This window comes from Heterocephalus glaber, unplaced genomic scaffold (assembly GCF_053883595.1).
Source record: "Heterocephalus glaber isolate CG9 unplaced genomic scaffold, H.glaber_assembly_v1.0 deba00001442, whole genome shotgun sequence".
NCBI classification, from domain to species: Eukaryota; Metazoa; Chordata; class Mammalia; order Rodentia; family Bathyergidae; genus Heterocephalus; species Heterocephalus glaber.
In genome coordinates, this window is record NW_028258296.1 from 3,865,329 (window position 1) to 3,883,641 (window position 18,313).

The following is an 18,313-nucleotide window of genomic DNA, read 5'->3' on the forward strand; positions in this document are numbered from 1 at the left end:
TGGCTAAAGAGGGTTGTAGTTGTGATCAGCAGTTAGAGTTACTCTACAGAGAGTCTATCTAAAGGCCCTGGATAGGCACCAGGCATTGTCATCTTGGTAGCCATATAGCTTTGAGTCTGGAGGAGACAAAGGCAAACAAACAGTTAATACATGGGCCAAATTATACAGTCAGCAGGACTGCTATGAATATAGCCAATAAGGGTTTCCACCGGGAGGAACTAGTAACAGCCTCACACAAGGAGGATAAGGAGAAGGTCCAGGGGACTCAGAATCCCAACATAGAAGTCGAATTGTATAGCTTAGCAGTTATGAGCTGTTTACAAGGTCGATCTGGTGGATCCCGGTAAAAGAAGTCTAGCATAATTGTCATTGGTTCCATTTGTATGACTGCTTGGAGTTTGGCAGCCTCTAGGCAAGAATAAACAAAACTTTTAAGAAATCAGAGCATATATAATTGAAGCATGAGCACGCTAGAATGGAAGGGCAGGTTGGGGAGAAAGTTGCATTTAGAAATTGAAATAGTGATTATAACCTGGTGGCTCTTGGGTTCTTTCATTGATAAAGTTTATGTATAAGTCTGATACTTTGTTATAAGTCTCTCTAGTTTTAGCTGTAAGAACGTAAGAGACAATTTGAAGAACAAATCTTGCTTAAGAAATTTAAAACTCTAGCTGAGCTCTTATAGATTCTACCATAGTCTTTTCCTAATGATCCATAACTGTGTCAGCTACTGGTGTAGCTAGAAACTTCCAGAAGGGGTCAGTGACTGGAGCCCCTATTTAAATTTAGCTTTATGACCATGGCATTATTTTATACCTCTTTTGGTTATTCTTTTCTGCTGGGTGTTTAAGACCAAGTTAAAGTGAGACCTGTGTCAATCAGGATGAACCTCTTGCTATCCGTCAAGGTCAGTTAAGTCTCCTCAGGCATTACTTTGGAACCATGCATAGAGCTTCTCAGCTCCTCTGTCAGTGTTAGCCATCAGGATGGTCATGGCCTTGCTTGACCATGTTGCTTTCACTGAAAGCATGGGAGATTTTTCCCTCTTTGGGATCTTCCTTTGGCACATGGTACATTTGTCCTCTGGTGCCCAGCAATCTCCCTGCTCAGGAGGTTGGGTGACTTACTAAAGATGTAGGATCCTGTAGAAAATGTTCCCTCATGTCCTGGATTCTTTGTTGACCTTGAGGGGCCAGGGGCAAAATATTGGCTGTCCTCTTAGCCCTGTTACCTTTCTAGGTTTGGTCTCCAGACTTTAGTTGTTGAACACCCAGAAGAGAAGATCAGTGACATAAGTATTTCAGTAGGAGCAGTGAGCTTAACTATTATAATAGTTAAAACATCAAGGACTTTTGAAGTATAAAGCACAGTTAGAGGGCTGTTATTTTACCAACCATGGTTGGTAAAATGTTAACAGACAACAGTTATATATTGTACTTAAGATCAAGAGCCACTGGTAGCATTTTAGCATGACAATCATGATGATATCTTCTTTGTAACACTTACTTGTCTCTCTTAGTATGGAATAGTCTTTCAGTCAGACATCTTCATCTGATCACAAGACATTAAATGACATAAAGAAAACTCTTTTTTGGACCAGAGATTTAGCTCACTGGTTCCGTCGCCTGCCTTGCAAACCCAAGGTCCTGAGTTCAATCCCCCGTACCAAAAAAAAAAAAAGAAAAAGAATTACTACTAAGAGTTTTCCTGTTTCTATTTGATTATAGGACAACAAAACCCAAATGTCTTGTGTGGATTGTAAATATACAGTTTAGCAAGCTGTTACAGAATAGAGAAAACTTAAAACCAATGAAAAATTTTTGTTTTGTTTTTAGGGGTAATTCAGGAGGTCTGTGTGAAGACAGTTACTCATATTCTACCAAGAGACAATGGCTTTAAATTGTGCAGTTGAGATGTACTGGTATTTTATACCATGTTGTGGTAGAAATAACCTCTTTCTGTGTAAATTATTATCTACTTTTATCCCGTTCCTCCTTGATAATAATGGGCAAACTCTAATAATAGATGACTGAAAGAATAGTATGGAACAAACAGTAAAATAGGAAAAAGTAGTACGGAACAATGTAATAAGCATTAAAAATCAGGTTTTAGGAAATGACTGATTCCCCTGTCCTCCATCACAGGATGCTGGCATCAGATAACTCAGAATGGTATCACAGATGAGTATTTAGGGTTTTCCCTGCTTCATATATGGGTACATTATTCATATGACATTTCCTATTTATTTTTATCTCATTTCTCTACTTTACATGTTTATTTGAAAACTTCATATATCCACACAAGACAATAGCAACAGCTCCGCAGCCCCTTTCTAGTCAGAATTTTGTCTTGGAGTGCTTTGCTCTAAGAACCCATGCTGTGTTTCCCTGAGACTTAGAGAGAGGTTTATGTCATTGTGGAACTAAGCCACATTTCACGTTTGCTGATTCTCTCCTCTCAGTTAGCAAGTGACAGGTACTGATGAACACATATCTTGTGTTGAATAACCCAGTGTGCTTAGAGGACAGCAGAAACGGGATCCTGGGTCATCTCCATCCACTTGAGGGGTGGAGTTCTTGCGATGCTAACTGTTCACCAATAGCCGAGACAGAGTTTCCAGTTTTTTGGTGCATGTGTTTTATTTTGGCAGTGTAACCCTGGCATGCTGGAATGTGGTGAATCTTTTGTCCCCGGGGCAGGTTGCTTGCATGATGTTTCATTTCTTCACCTGATCGCCTGCCTTTCTCTCCTCTCATTACAGATGTCATATACTTTCCACCTAAAATTCTCACAAGCGCTGGGTCTAACGTTTCCTTTCACTGTATCTATAAAAATGAAAACACGATTGTTTCCTCACAAGAGATCGTTTGGTGGGTGAATTTAGCTGAGGAAATTCCTCCAAGCCAGTACGATGTGGTGAGTGACCATGTTAGCAAAGTGACTTTCCTGGACCTGAGAGCGACCAGACCTCGGGACGAGTTCACCTACGATGCCGTGTACTGTTGCCAACAGCACCAGTGCCACCGTCGCTACGCCGAGTTGTATGTGATTGGTAAGAATTCTGAGGTTTTGTTCACTTTGCCACACACATTCAACTTTCATGATGGACCCTCTACTTAGAGTCCTATTAAAGATGTCAGGAAAAAGTTTTCATTAAAAATGATTGGTGCTTTTACTTTACATTAATATTTTAATGTGTTTTAAATAGATGTCAATATCAATATATCATGTGAAACTGATGGGTACTTAACTAAAATGACTTGCAGATGGCCAGCCAACCCAATGCAATCCCTCGTGGGGAGCTCCTGGCAGTTGAGATATTACAGGTACGAACTGTTTGTGCTGCTCAGTCTTCCTGTGTGCATGGTGAGGAAAACATTTGCTTTAGAAACATTGCTACAGCAGTAGCCTTGTAGATTGTGTTTCTGAAAGCAGAAGGTAAAATGTTAAATGGGAAATTTGTGAGAAATGGGCGATCCTTGAAAAACATTCATACCCGAGGTTTAAAATAATTATAATTTGTTTTTATTTCAAATTATCTTTTCTGACAACAAATCTGTTTCCTATAATTGCATTTTAACTCTTGGATGACATATAGAAAAAGTTGGTTTACAGACATTTTAATTTGACTTAGACAGTGGACTAGAGTAGAATGTAGGAGGATTTAAAAAGTATTAAATGGTCGCTGGGGATTTAGCTCAGTGGTTCAGCCGCCTGCCTCGCAAGCAGAAAGACCCGAGTTCAATCCCCAGTACAAAAAAAAAAAAAAAAGTATTAAATGGTCACTAAAAAAAAAAACGTATTAAATGTTTGGGTGAAGATTAATATTTCAGAGAAAAGAGAACGATGAAAAGATTCAGAGAAACAAGATGAACGGTTTTTTCAAACTAGATGAGATTATCTAAGAAATAAATACTTAATACAGTCATGTGTGCCAATAAAGAGAAATATGTGTTTAATTTTATCTTTGTTTTATAAATATTTAAGACATCTTCGCATAGCTTTTGTTCTTATCTCTATAAAGTGTGTTATCTAAAAGGATGTCACCCTTGATTAGAAGGCAGATAAATTTTTATTTTTAAAATATTCCTCAGTAGTTTTCAAGAATATGTATGGCTCTTAAGCACTATTCTGTGTCTTGTTTTTATTTGTACTGGGGAGCTTCATTTGTATAATATACTCATTTGTTCTTAAAATCTAAAATTTCAACTTGAAAAATAAATTGCCTTCCTCAAATACTGAGATCTGAATTTTATTCCTAGTGCTATAAGCGTACTCTTATTTAGCACAGTGTTAGAAAAATGGGGCTGTTACTGCCTTTATTCTCCTTTAGATGGAGATTTAAGAATCAATGCATTTAAAACAAATGTTACTTTTATAATCCATCTTCCTGTGCTTTCTATGTGTTTTCACACTAAGGAGAAGTTTGTAGACTCTCATGTAATCCCTGTGTGTGACTAATTACCTGACTCACATACACAGAGTAACTATGAAACTAGCTGCAGACAACCTGAGTTTCTTAACCTCAGTTTCTTTGGCTGTAAAATGGAGAGAAGAATAGAGAGCACTTACAGCATTTGTATGAGAATTAATGATATATTCCACATAATTATAATTAAGTGATACAACTACTGGACAACATTCAACAAATGATCATGGCTGCCATGATGCTAATCATTTGGTTCCTTGGGAACAATTTTATGCTTCTTCATCAGTCTCGTTTTCTGTCCAGTGATGATTCCTATCCATCGTTTTCATTTTCCCATTCACATTTCTTATTCCAACACACACACACACACACACACACACACACACATGCCACACACGTACATGCATGGAAATCTTGACGAAATAAAAAAATTACAAAAACAAGAAATGAGAGAGTATAGATTTTTTTTCCTTCTCATTTCTTCCCACCCATTCCTGTGGAAAGAGTATTTGCTACTTTCACTAATTAAATACTATACTCAGAGAAAATAGTGATAGAAGAGTTGTTTCAAAGAGGAGAAATACTTTGTATATTCTGAGCTGGAATGTTGGTTGGGATTCAAAATATTTTTCTTAATTTTCTTTTCTGAGAAAATGAGTATGATACTCTCCTACATGATTTGTGGATGTATCAAGAATTGATATTATTTTAGTTATATTAAAATATTAGGATACTGTCAGTAAAGCTATAATTCACTGTCAGTTACATTCTCAATTTGTAGTGAAATTTAATCCCCTGTATTAAAGTGTGAGGAATTTGTTTTCGTTTAATCCCTGGAATCCCCCATTACTACTTTTGATTCATATTTTTAAAATTGTATCTCCAGTATGTAATATTAGCGTAAATTTAAAGTAGTGTGGGCTCTGTCTCTAATGGCATTATATCCTCGTTAGAGCATTTATTTCACTTGCAACCCTATTTAGTGTCTAATAAAATATTTCATAGGAGGTACTATGTGTTTCTGTGCAAAGACGTAAGATTAGGAATTCAAGAATGCCTCTCTAGTAATAACATCTGTTATTAGATGGAGCAAAACTCTTTTAAATAAGAAATCAGTTCTGAAATATTTTGATGCTTTGTTGATGTGATATATTTATTGTCTATTTTTGTATCTTTTCAGGAGCAGCCTGTATTGTTCTGATAGTCCATCTATCTCTCCAGTATCGGAACCGAAAGATTGTCATTTGCAGCGGGATGGCTTTTATGAATGCATTTTCAAGCCCATATTTCTGTTATCTGGCTACACAATGTGGATTCGGATCACTCACTCTTTAGGTTCCCTGGACTCTCCACCGATGTGTGTGCTCCCGGACTCTGTAGGTGCGTCACACTGGGCTGCGTGCTGGGATTTGCTAAGCTTGCAGATCTGGGAATTGAAGCAGGGTCCTGGGCATGCTCGGGGAGAATGCTACCACTGAGTCACACCCCCAGCTCTAGCTGCATTTTTACTGGCATGTTTGGATCTAGATTGATTTAGGGTTAATATTGTACTTGCCATTTTTCTGATCATGCTAGATTTTGAAAAAAATGTTTCCATTTACAATGGAATTGAGATCACCCACAGAAGGTTTTATAGCTTTCAGTTTAATTTATATTATTTACAGTATACTTATTCAAGTTAGAATGTTTTCAACATGCTACTTGATGAATTGGTTGGGAGATTGTAAATAAAATGTTTTAATAATTTTCTTGTAAACAATATACGATTTTACATGTTTTGGTTCCAGTGTATTTATGAAAACATTTGGTATTTTTAATCCAGAAGTTTAACTTGGATATTCTAAGGGTTTTTATAATCTGAGCGATCATAACCCAAGCCTTTGATTTGTGAGGCTGAAAAACAAGCATTCAAAATATTTGAAGTGGAGTAAACAGGCAAAGATAATAAAATCCATCATGAATACTTAAAACATACTTTTCAAAAAGTGTTTTGATTTCCAAGGATTCAGAGCTCTTGAGAAATTTGATGTGTCCCTCTAATATCATTGTGAAATCTTTGAGAAATGACCCATTTATAATCATACAATGGAAGTTAAGACCATCTTTTGGTGCTGAATTCTGTTTTGTTAGAAACTATGGCAAAAATCAATATTTTATTCATTATTTTTTCAGTTAATACACATTTGAATTAAAACTACATTTTGTTAAGTGTAGGTTAAACTTGTTTTAATTACTAGGTTTCTTTTTCAAGATAACATTCCAGTCAATTAATTCTCTCCTCCTCTGTATAATTTCATTCTAAGGGGTTTTGTTGCAAGTGGTACTTTTCTGGTACTAAGTATCCTAGGATAGCCAGAAAAACGCCTACCCTATCCACACACACCTGTAACACATATGTTATATGTGACAAATGCGACATGGACTCAGTAGTACATTCTATCTGAATAACCTTTGATGGTTTGCTTTTCAAAACTAAAATGAAGGTTTAAATTGGGCTTATGTTGCCTTTGCAATAGAAAACAGTGTGGAAATTGAACTTACAAATCCAATCCCAGCTCCACCTCGTACTGGCTTTGTGAACTTGGACTAGTCCGTCACACGAATACTCTCTACCACCCTTAAAATGTGGACAGTTCCCATCAACAATTGCAGTTCGAAGAGCACTTCCTGCAAACTGAGTAGCTACTGAATATATCCATATCATTCAGATGAGTACAATCACATATTTAACTTTTTATCACCTCTTGAGGTTGATACTTCCTTTCTTGAAAAGAAATTCTCTATTCTAAATAAAAAAATATTCATCATCTTACTGGGTTGGTGATAATACCTGCTTTGAAAATGAAGAATTGAATAATCACGTGGATCTATATATTAATGAGAAATTTTAGGTGTTCTTGTATGAGCAGTCTAAAGTATTAGTGTTCACTATTTTTTTAAAAAAGTGATTTAAACAATGCTGTACCAACAGGAGCAGTGCTACACTTTCACACAGTGGTTTTGTGTAGAAAGTGAGACTTGGGGAGGAGGGAATTACTGACAGCAAACACCCACGTTGCGCCAGTCCACCACAGTCTCCTCCCTGTGTGTGCCTCGTAATAACATACGGAGTCCAAGAAAGCAGACCAGAACTTGTGCTGCCAGCTCTGTCAGTCTTCCTATGCATCATGTCTTCTATTTAGTATTAGTTCCAGCTTGGGTCGTTTAGGTGTTTCTGCTTGTTTTGGTGGGCTGGGTGCGTTCTTCCCTTTGCCCACTGGCTTTCCTCTCTGCCACTGTGGCCGTGGGACATCTTGCACTTGATATTGTCCACTGGCAGAGGTGACCTGCAGGGTAATTCCAAGAAGAGAGGCTTTCCAGCCTCAATCCTGATCAGGCATCCCCTCAGTGGGTGTGGGTCGTGGGCAGGTGTGGGGGGGATCCGATATGCACTGGTTTCGGAGGAGATGTTTTCAGGAGAAAAGCTCTTCACCAGGTAGCATGAAAGTATAGTATTAGATTTTTTAACAAGTTTTTCGGCATACCAGCTAACCCTGTGCCTTCTTGTTGTGGTAACGAAGACAGACTGGGGAACACACTCGGCATTTCGAAGGTGACACTTGGAGTAGAGGCCGGGTGCTCCAGTGGCTTGTGTTGTGCTAGAGCTTCTAGGCTTTTGTTTCAAATATGTCAGGTGTCCTTATTGTCCTTTGTCCTTAAAGAGTAGTCCTCAAAGTGACAACTAATAACCTGGGGAAATGTGCGGAGTGGGTATATGCCTATGCTAAGGTTTCTACTTTAGCTCTGGAAACAGCAATGTAAAAAGGTGAAAAGAGAACAAGATAGCTTTTTTCTTCACATTTCTATTTTTTTTAACATTATAATTTACATGTATCTTGCTTATAAGTTTGTATTTTTAAAAGCTGTTGTCTAAAAAAATCACTTGCTATTCAGGTCATTTCTGACTGTTTTTCTGGTTATTAAAAGCCTGTTCTTCAGCCTATAGAAAACCAAAGTTTTGCTCTGAGAAACTACCTCTGACTGTGGCCTTAGCATAGAAATAATTAATAATGAAGAAGAATCTGAAACTCGCCCAATTGGAAACTTATGCAGGGTGTGATTTTTTGCCTCAAATCGGAGCTCCATGCAGACCCTAGTTTGCTTGTTGATGTTTACTGTGTGTTTGGTGTGTTGGCTTTTTGCACGGGGTCAATGACTCAATTTCTGATCAGGCATTTGTATTAATCTGTAGAATGACATAGAGAATCTGGTGCTTTTTTTCATCTTCTTTGTTTGCAAAATAGGATATTCCCTTTCTTATACATCATGTAACGTTACAGGGGATCAGATGTGGTAATGAATGAGAAACTTTTGAAAACTATATTGTTTTATTAATGCGAAGTATGAAACGTAACAGTGTTAAGCATATTGCTTTCAATGACTATTCCATAATACCATTTTAAAAATTTCTAGTGAAACCACTGCCTCCATCCAGTGTTAAAGCAGAAATTACTGCAAATATTGGATTATTGAAAATATCTTGGGAAAAGCCAGTCTTTCCAGAGAATAAGCTTCAGTTCCAGATTCGCTATGGCTTACGTGGAAAGGAAATACAATGGAAGGTACCTTACTCTACATTTCTTTACCCTGACTAACTAAATGCTGTTTCTCATCATATTTAAGAGTTTTATTGCACACCATGTTGTTCTTACTTGCACAAAATATATCCTGCTGTATTCTGTGTTGTCATTAATTTGATTCTTCAAAGTCTAACTCTTTTAAGAACAAAATCTCTTGATCCACTGTTTCCCAACATAATGCTTAAAGAACACCAGCCTCATAAAATGTCCCTCTCAGAAAGATCGCGTGGCTAAGTCCCTTCAGGAGACTGGCACCACCGTCTCTTCATGGTGGGAGCTGTGGTATATCACCTTGTAAAGGTTTGGAGAGATCCTAACTTAGGAAACATTTGTGGCTTTATTAGCTCACCCCATATTTCCCAACCTCATTTATCCAAGGAATTCTTTTAACATCTGCTAATGTGCTGAGGTGCACATGTGTTCAGTGGAGTACATTTTGAAAGAAGCTGTTTTAATCAAACAACCAGAATCACAACCTTAGTGGCACTTGTGCACATGACGGCTTTCTGTGTCAGTTTTGTGACAGCAGGCTGCAAACACCTAAAACTGTCAGGAGCCCAAGTTATGTCAGTCGATCACAGTGATTTCAGGTCAAATGAGTGTGGAGTCGGGTGTGGTGGTGCATGCCTGTAATCTTAGCTACTCAAAAGGCAGGGGCAGGAGGATTCCAAGTTCGAGGGCAACCTAGGTGACATAGCAAGACCCTGTCTGAAGATAAAAAGGGAAGAGTATGTAGCTCAGTGGAAGAGATCGCCCTGGGTTTGATCCACCATACCACTTATAAATAAATCAATGCACAAACAAACAAAAGAATGCGATCATTTACCTGTTTAGTGAGGGAAACAGTATCAGTGAGTGTCTGTAGAGGGCCTATCTAACCACTAAGTAAATTCTCACAAGTCTTGGTGGATAGGGGGTAAGAGGGCGAGGGTTAGTAACAGGACAAGAGAGTGCCTGGGAAATGAAGTTGCAAGTGAAGCGATCCAAAGTCTTTTCATTGGCAATATCAAGAAAGTGTAAATAAAGATTAAAACGAATAATTGATAATGTGAAATAGGAAGAAAAGGTCCGAAGGGGTAGGGGAAGTGGGAGGGGAAGGGGAAAGGAAAGAAGGGAAAGGAAAAATTATGAGAAAAGAAAAAAATGAAAACAAAGTCTCTGTAAATAGGAAAAGGTGGAGGGGGTGAAGGATGCACAGGTAATGGGGAAAAAATAAGAACCAAGATTCATCATGTTCAGGTACAAGCACCCAATGATAAATGTAAACGTATTGTATACCTAAAATGTACCAATAAAAGAATTTAAGCAAAAATAAAAAAGAATCAGAGAAATCCTTGACTCGAAGGTGCTAACGCTCAGAGATGATTACCATGACTCTTCCTGAAGCCAGGTAACACAGTCAGTTCTCTCATAGTTCTGAAGTAGTGTTCAAGTTTGAAACAAAATGCACTCCAGCCTCTGCAGGCAGATGTCGTGATCGACCTAATTTGTGGTCCTTTGCAGACGCACGAGGTGGATGACGCAAAGTCGAGGTCTGCCAGTGTCCCCGTGCGAGATCCGTGCGCAGTGCACGCTGTGCAGGTGCGCTGCAGGAGGCTGGACGGGCTGGGTTACTGGAGCAACTGGAGCAGCCCAGCGCACACTGCGGTCACGGACGTCAGAGGTCTGCACGCCTTGTGCCTTACACTGCGTAAGAGCGTGCTTCAAAAGCGCCTGAAAATGCTACTTCCAAATCTGCTTCTATAGCTTGGTCTTCTTGTCCTTTTACAGTTCCCGTGAGAGGACCTGAGTTTTGGAGAAGAATTAATGGAGATATTACTAACAGAGAGCGAAATATCACCTTGCTTTGGAAGGTGTGCCTGTTTTTATGCTATTGTTAAGTTTTACTTCTGTGCTCTTGCTAGGTCTGATTCATCATTCATAATCCGGTCATCGCCGTTAACCTCTCAGAACAATCCGCAGTCCTGTACTTTAGTTCATTCTCAGGTGGGATTGCAGAACCAAGAGTGTAGTGGCTGGGGCATTGGCATGCAGATGGAGGCTTCAATTCTCGTGTCAGTTTAGTCTGCTATAATTAGGGTGTTATTATTTTGACAGAGTCACTTAGACGCTTTGAGGCTCATTTTCTCCATTTGGATAAGTGTGAGATTGGATCAGATGATATTTAGTGTTTCTTGAGGTCCAAGCTTTATTCATATTAATTCTGAAGAACATAAACGTGCCTTGCCTTCGCACTGCAAGACCATCTAAAACAAGAGACTAATTCTGTCCATAGGATAGCATATGAATAATGGGTATTTCCGTAAATGTATTCAACCTGGAAATTTCAGAGTATTCTTTCTACCAAAGGAGTTGATTTCTATCCCAAGTGAATAGATCATTTGATCAATAGATGGCAGCTCTGAGAGTGATTTGGGAATAGAACACATGAAGTACAAGGATATTTGTCACTCTAAATTTTAATGTGAAATTCATTCTTAGAAGTACCCAACAGTGAATTAATACATGTTTGAAAATAATTTCCTCATCTAAATCTAATCCCTGTGTAAAATTGGGGTATATAAGAGTTTATGTACATTTAGTTTGTAAATCCATTTACTATATGATTTCAGGTGGTTAATAAGTAATGTGATTTCTAGGCAGTTTTCCATTTCAGTATTTATAATGTAATGTTAGCGTTAAGAACTGCCACTGAGGGCCTGGGATTCTGCTCAATGGTTCTGCCACCTGCCTGGCAAGCACAAGGTCCTGAGTTTGATTCCCAGTACCAAAAAAAAACAAAACAAAAACAAAGAACTGCCACTGATATTTATGAAGCACTTACTTATTCCAAGGACCTGTAACGTCTGTGTCTCCCAGGGAATTCAGCATCTGCGTTCTGAGAGACAGATTGGGGAGCTGAACTCCCTGAGGAAGGAGGCTCTGCTGAAGGAGAAATAGCCATCTCACCGGGCATAAGAGTGGTGCACGCCTGTCATCCCAGCACTTTGGGAGGCTGAGGCAGGAGGGATCATAAGTTCAAGCCCAGGCTGCGCAGTTTAGCAACTTAGCAAGACCCTGTCTCAAAAAGTAAAAAAGGGCTGGGGATGTAGATCAGTGTGAAGGCCCTGGATTCAATCCCTGTATTGAGAGGAGAAATTCTGCACCACCATCTTTCCCAACAGGATCTTTTCTCTTCCTTTGTTTTACTTCCGGGACACCAGGTCCAGAGGCCTGCCAGTCTAAGTGAGGGACAGGTAGCCCAGTGCCCCTGAGTCAGGGTTAGGGCAGCCACGAGGAGAACTTAGTTGACACAGCTTTTCCTTTTTTATTTATCATCTCCCAGCTGTAGTGACGGCCCTCCGATGCAGGGTGCGGCCTCCCTCTCTCATGCCCCCAACAAAACTGTCCTAGGAAGCTGGGAGGTGCCAGGGTGAAGCTCTCCTCCTCTCCGCTTCCTTTCGACTCTCCGGGCAGCATTGGGGAGCAAGGCCTTGGTTGCTTCTTAGATGGGGGCCTCTGCTCCTCCTTGTCAGTCTTTGTTTCTTCAAAATGAGCGTGCACCTTCTTGGTAGAAAAGTGTCCTGATGGTGAGCTTACTTCATCATCTTCAAGGGTACAGTTGTTCTTGCTTTATTTTCTGGGCCTCAAGAAAAAAGCCCCGAAGGGAAAGCTGAGTTCGCCCGTAACTCGAGGTTCCCCTGTGTTGTTTTCCACAGCCCCTGATGAAAAACGACTCTCTGTGCAGCGTGAGGAGATACGTGGTGAAGCACTGGACTTCCCACAACGCAACATGGTCAGAGGATGCGGGGAACCAGACCCAGCTCACTTTCCTGTGGACGGAGCAGGCCCACACCGTGACGATTCTGGCCATCAATTCCCTTGGGGCTTCCCTTGCCAATTTGAACCTCACGTTCTCATGGCCCATGAGCGAAGGTAAGAAGAGGCGCCGAGGGGCAATCTGTTGCCGCTTTCAGTGTTTAACCCCTGCAGAGCCTTCCTGCTCTGGTTACTCTCCAGGCAGCCCGAGATTCTCTTCCCTCCTTCATTTCTTCTTTGTATGAAAAATAACAAAGGACCTTGTACATCGATTGTGCTCATGTGGTAAAACACTATTGAAATGGTATTATAATAAACGAGAAAGCTCTAGTGTATCTAATCTTTTAGAGCAGTGGAGGTTGTAGATCAACATTTCTCTTTCTGTAAAAATAAATGAATCATGGAACAAATTCTATGACCAGAATGGTGGAAAGAATTAAGCTCGTGAACCGAGGTACCAGTTGTGATGTATCGGTTCATGAACTTGATTCTTTCCACCATTATGGTCATAAGCCTAGTTGGATGAGAACCAAATTCAATGATTAGGGTCAGTGTCGACCTTGTGGAAAAACTTCTCATTCAGTTCTCATCCAGTTCAGTTTGGGACCAGAATCATGGGGAGAATTGAGGTTGTGAACCGGGGTAGCACTGTATATGTAAATCTGTAGTATTTATTTTATATAGTATACTAGTGATATACTATGTATTTTTATAATGTATATGTAATATACATTATATTTTTATAATGTATATGTAACAGTATGACAAGTTACATAGATGTGTGCTGATTGCTAAGGTTTGAAAATTACATTTAATGTGAGGGATAAACTTTTTAAAAATTAACTTTGGCATATTTGATTAATCAGAATTGAGAACCACTTTCACTAAGAGTTTGTAGTCTGGGTTATATATTCAAAGTATACATTTTTAATGGAAGATACAAATTTCCTGTATTTCTACCACCTGTAAAGGCCTTTCCAAGTGTTACTTCCTCTGTGAAGTTTCTACTTACATATCTCTCTTACCTCTTCTTCAAATTTCAGGGTGCTTTACCTTTCCTAGGATATTTTCACCCTGCCTTATATTATGATTACTTTAAACTTGCAGGGTAAGCTTCTTGTGGTTACTCGTTACTGTTTTACACTTACATCCACTAAGTGGTGGAAATTTCAACGTGAGAAACCTTATACTGCTGGCACCATCCAGAGTCTAATAGGTGAGACAGACATTAATCAAATCATCAGACAGTGAGAATCTATTTATAAGCTGAGATCGATGTTCTCAGGAGAGGAATACAATTTTATGAAAGAAAAGAAAAGAAAATGAACTTACCTGGCGTTGAGGGTCAGAGAAGCCACCTCGAGGACATGGTATAGAACAAAATATCATCTGAAGTGTGAGTTGGAATTGAATTTCCCTAAAAAGTTGGGGTGGAGACTGGTCCCCAACAGAAGAGCAGTCTGATCCGGTCCGTACAGGACAGGGGCTGCAGGAAGGCCAGTGAGGGTTCAGGTGGAGGTCGCGGTGGGTGGAGAGGTCTGTCTAGACTTGGCCCTCGGGGTCTCAGTGAACTGGAAATCTCATCCTTGGGACTCTGCAGGACGTGTTAAAATGAACACATGTGTGCTTTGAAAGCATTGCCCCATCAGCGAGAGAGCAGAGCTTAGAGGGAGTCGGGAGGAAGGCGGATAGGCCTGTGCAGGACTCCAGCAGAGAGCAATTTTGATTCTCTGACAAATTCCTTTTCTTAGATTTTAGGTAGAATCCCTTTCCTCCTCATATCATATATCCCTTCATCTATCTGTTTACATGACTCATGACGCCCAAGTATTCGCCATGTATTATATTTGTGTAAATTGTCTGCCTTCGCCCCTAAGCTAGTCGATTATGTGATCCTCAAGAGTGTTAGTAAATTTCCACTAATTTTGAATTTAAAAACAAATTTCCTTCTTTTCCCCTCAGTAAATATCCTGCAGTCACTTGGTGCTTACCCTTTAAATAGCAGTTGTGTGATTCTTTCCTGGGTTCTATCACCCAGTGATTACAATCTGATGTATTTTATTATTGAATGGAAGAATCTTGATGAAGATGATGAAATTAAATGGCTTAGAATCCCTTCAAATGTTAAGAAGTATTATATCTACGGTAAGTTTACTATATCATACATTTCTCTTATAAATCAATATGATACTATAGATTATCAACTCAAGTTATGTAGTTATGAATGAGAACTTCAAAAATATTGACAATACTACCATCTTAATACTTGTAATCTTAGTACCATATCAAAAATTTCATTTATTTACTTTGACCTTTATTATTGTAATATTTTATACAGTTGCAGTCATATATCATGTCCTGTATTTCTCCCCGATCTTTTCTACCATTATTTTAAGTGGTCATATCACATTTTACTCCAAAATCTACTTAAACTTTTAATTAAATTTGAGATTATTTATGTTGCTTCCAACTTCACCTTTTTAAATCCATTTTTAATGGCTTCTAATATCGACTGCCAAATTGTTGTCTCAAACTGTGTAACCACTTATAATGTCACTAGCAATGAGTGGTGGCACTGCGCCGAAGTGTGAAGATTTAGGACCTGGTGACCTAGGCTAGTGTACGCTCTTGGAGGTAGACCAGTTATCTCAAGAGGCGAGTAGTGCAGAGTGTGAGTGGACCACAGAGCTCCTGAAAGTCAGAGTGGGGGCCAAGGAAGTCAAGCAGGGAAGCTAAGGGTTGTGTGATCTTGTTACACAACATCATGCAGAGGACTCATACCTTCACTTCACTCCAGAGACCAAATGTAGCATCAGGTAAATTTATTTATGAATTGTTGATGGAGATGAATTCATTACGTCATTCTTCTCTGACTTTCTTTGAACCATGAGGATATAGAAGTTAGACTTCAAGAGATCTGCCTCTCTGGAATAATATTTCTATATTATTAGCATCTGGAAAAGGCATTGCTAGATCTGTTTTGAGCTTTGCTATGGGGACGGTCATTTTCCCTGCAGCTAGACCCCTAAGTGTTGCAGGAAGACTCTTCTTTGCATGGGAGTTCATGAGACTTTAGTGTGTCAGATACCTTGAATGGGGAAACTAAGTAATAAGTCAAACTCCTATAGAAAGGTAATATTGTCTACGTGGAGGACAAGGGAGAGAAGGGGCCGTGGTGTCCTGGAGAAGGAAACAAGGGAAGGAAAAAGCCCATACATCCTGAACTTGAACAGATTGGTTATATGAGGAACATGACTGAAAAAACTATGCTCTTCTAGATCTGGGTTAAATTTTTGAAAAATCATGTGGAAAACTATTACCGTTGCTAGAGACTGGAAAGCTTTGTTTAGGTTTGCAGCTACCTCAATCATCAATTTGGTCCCTAAACAACAACACATTTCTGTGTTTGCATACATTTTAATATGCAGGTTCCACTGAGTAGTGGTTAAATAAATGAGCTCTTGCTGTATTTTTCCCCTCAGATTATTTTATCCCCATTGAAAAGTATCAGTTCAGTCTGTACCCAGTATTTTCAGAAGGAGTGGGGAAACCAAAGATAATTAATGGCTTCACCAAAGGTAAAAATTTTACATTTAGTTTCCTTTTACCCCGATATGTATTTTCTAATTTGTTAGAAGTAATATTGCCATTGGATTATTATTTTTTATGGAATCATGGAAGAGTTCACAGCCTTATATGTGTAGATGTGTCAGAGGGTGGATCAGAAAGAAATATTGTTTCCTCTAAAAATAATACTGGAAAAAACTCCCTGGGCCTCTTGTTATTTCCTCTTGTTACTGGATATGGAGTGCCAAATTTTGATACTGGTTTTTAAATTGTCTTCAAATTCAAGCAAGTCAATAATGTAGCTTCAAGAGTGAACTGTCTTCTCTCTTTCTAGAATAAAAATAATTTTAGAGATTATTTGCATATTTTTCAAAAAGCATTTATAGAGCATTGTTCTAAAAACTGGAGATCGAATGGCAAATAAGTCTCTCTTAAACTCCAATATTCTAAAAAGCAAACAAACAAACTCCAATATTCTAATGGGATTGAGGGGCAATAAGTAAATTATGTAGAATATAACATCAGGTAGAAATAAATTCCATGAAGGAAAAGAAGAGTAAGATGAAGAGATGGAGTTAAAACATGATATTTTCATCAGGATGGCCAGAAGTGGTCTTTTTGTGGAGCTGATATTTGAGGAAAGCCCTGGATACAAAAGGGCAAGGACTTCAGGCTAAAGGACAGCATGTGCAAAGGCCCCAGGGAGTGAGCAGGCAGTTCCCCATGTGCCTGGAGTGCACAAGGTAGAGACTGGCAGGTGTTGTAGGTGGGCGTCTTCATCCTAACTTGGCATTTCGACTCACTGCGTGTGAGTTGATCAGGTGGAGACATTTGACAGAGAATTTTAAAAAGCTCTTTTGTTAAATTTGAAGTATATGAACATAATATAGTTTTATCTTCCTCTTTATTTTTATAGTTTTGAAGAAAATGCTGATTTATGATGAAACCAGAAAAAAGTCTACATAGTTTTTGATATAGAAGGAAATTAGTATTTCCTGAAGCTTGAGTTGTATGAATTGTCTTTCTTTTTCAGTTGATGAAAAACACCAGAATGATGCAGGTCTATATGTCATTGTGCCGATAATTATTTCCTCTTCTGTCTTATTGCTGGGAACACTGTTAATATCACACCAAAGGTATGGTTCTTGGTGCCAAGAATCCTTATGGCAAAACCTCGTAAACATATTTAAATCTAGATATAAAGCCCAAATCATGAGTATTATCGTACTAAAATGTTTTTATGTGCACTCCATGTACACTTAATGTAGCGTAAAAAGGAGAAGGCCATTCTCAGGAGATGACTTTCCTTTTTTTTTTTGTGGTACTGGAGATTGAACTCAGGACCTTGCGCTTGTGAGGCAGGCGCGGTGCCACTGAGAAGTCTTTTTGATAGGGCATCATAACTCCAAGGAAGCCCCTGCACCTCACACTCCACATAGTTCAGGAACGACACACAGGACGGCGGGAAGTCCTGGCAGCGTGCTCTTGGGTGTAAAGTGGTTGAGGCTTCTACGGGCAGTCATGGGCCTTTCGAAATGGACTTTCAGTGGTGGCCTGGTGCAGCTGGTTCGTTTCTGACCAGCAGGAGCTGCTGTAGAAGAGCGGCAGTGCAGGCTCCGTCTGCCTGGCCGTAGTTCCAGGATGGACCCAGGGTGCCATCTCTTTCTCTGTGCCAAGAAGCTCAGACCAGTGAGGCGATTTCAAACATCCATGTCTGTGGAGATGTTTGTCTTCTAGCAAAAAAGAGGAAAAGAAGTTTGTAGGGTCTGACTTTTAGTTTTTAGTCACGTGAGAGGATGGGCTGTGTGTCTGACACTCACATGATGACCATTTTCAATATTTTTTAACTATGCAAGAGGTAGCACCGTGCCTGCCACACAGCTTTCAATAAAAATGGGCT

At 39.3% G+C, this 18,313-nt stretch overlaps 1 protein-coding gene across 7 annotated transcripts in view; it reads left to right on the top strand.

Moving 5' to 3' along the window:
• Lepr (leptin receptor) overlaps nt 1-18,313 on the top strand; it is a 105,171-nt gene that overhangs the window by 64,351 nt on the left and 22,507 nt on the right. For 6 of the 7 annotated variants that reach the window (XM_087212860.1, XM_087212861.1, XM_013070994.3 and 3 more), the window contains 10 exons: nt 2,762-3,052; nt 3,209-3,326; nt 5,610-5,809; nt 8,882-9,030; nt 10,552-10,738; nt 10,819-10,901; nt 12,747-12,963; nt 14,809-14,991; nt 16,329-16,424; nt 17,447-17,549. In XM_087212860.1, the coding sequence (XP_087068986.1) occupies nt 2,762-3,052; nt 3,209-3,326; nt 5,610-5,809; nt 8,882-9,030; nt 10,552-10,738; nt 10,819-10,901; nt 12,747-12,963; nt 14,809-14,991; nt 16,329-16,424; nt 17,447-17,549 (1,627 nt within the window). The remainder of the gene's footprint in view (nt 1-2,761; nt 3,053-3,208; nt 3,327-5,609; nt 5,810-8,881; nt 9,031-10,551; nt 10,739-10,818; nt 10,902-12,746; nt 12,964-14,808; nt 14,992-16,328; nt 16,425-17,446; nt 17,550-18,313) is intronic. The other variant, XM_087212862.1, reaches the window with a different exon arrangement.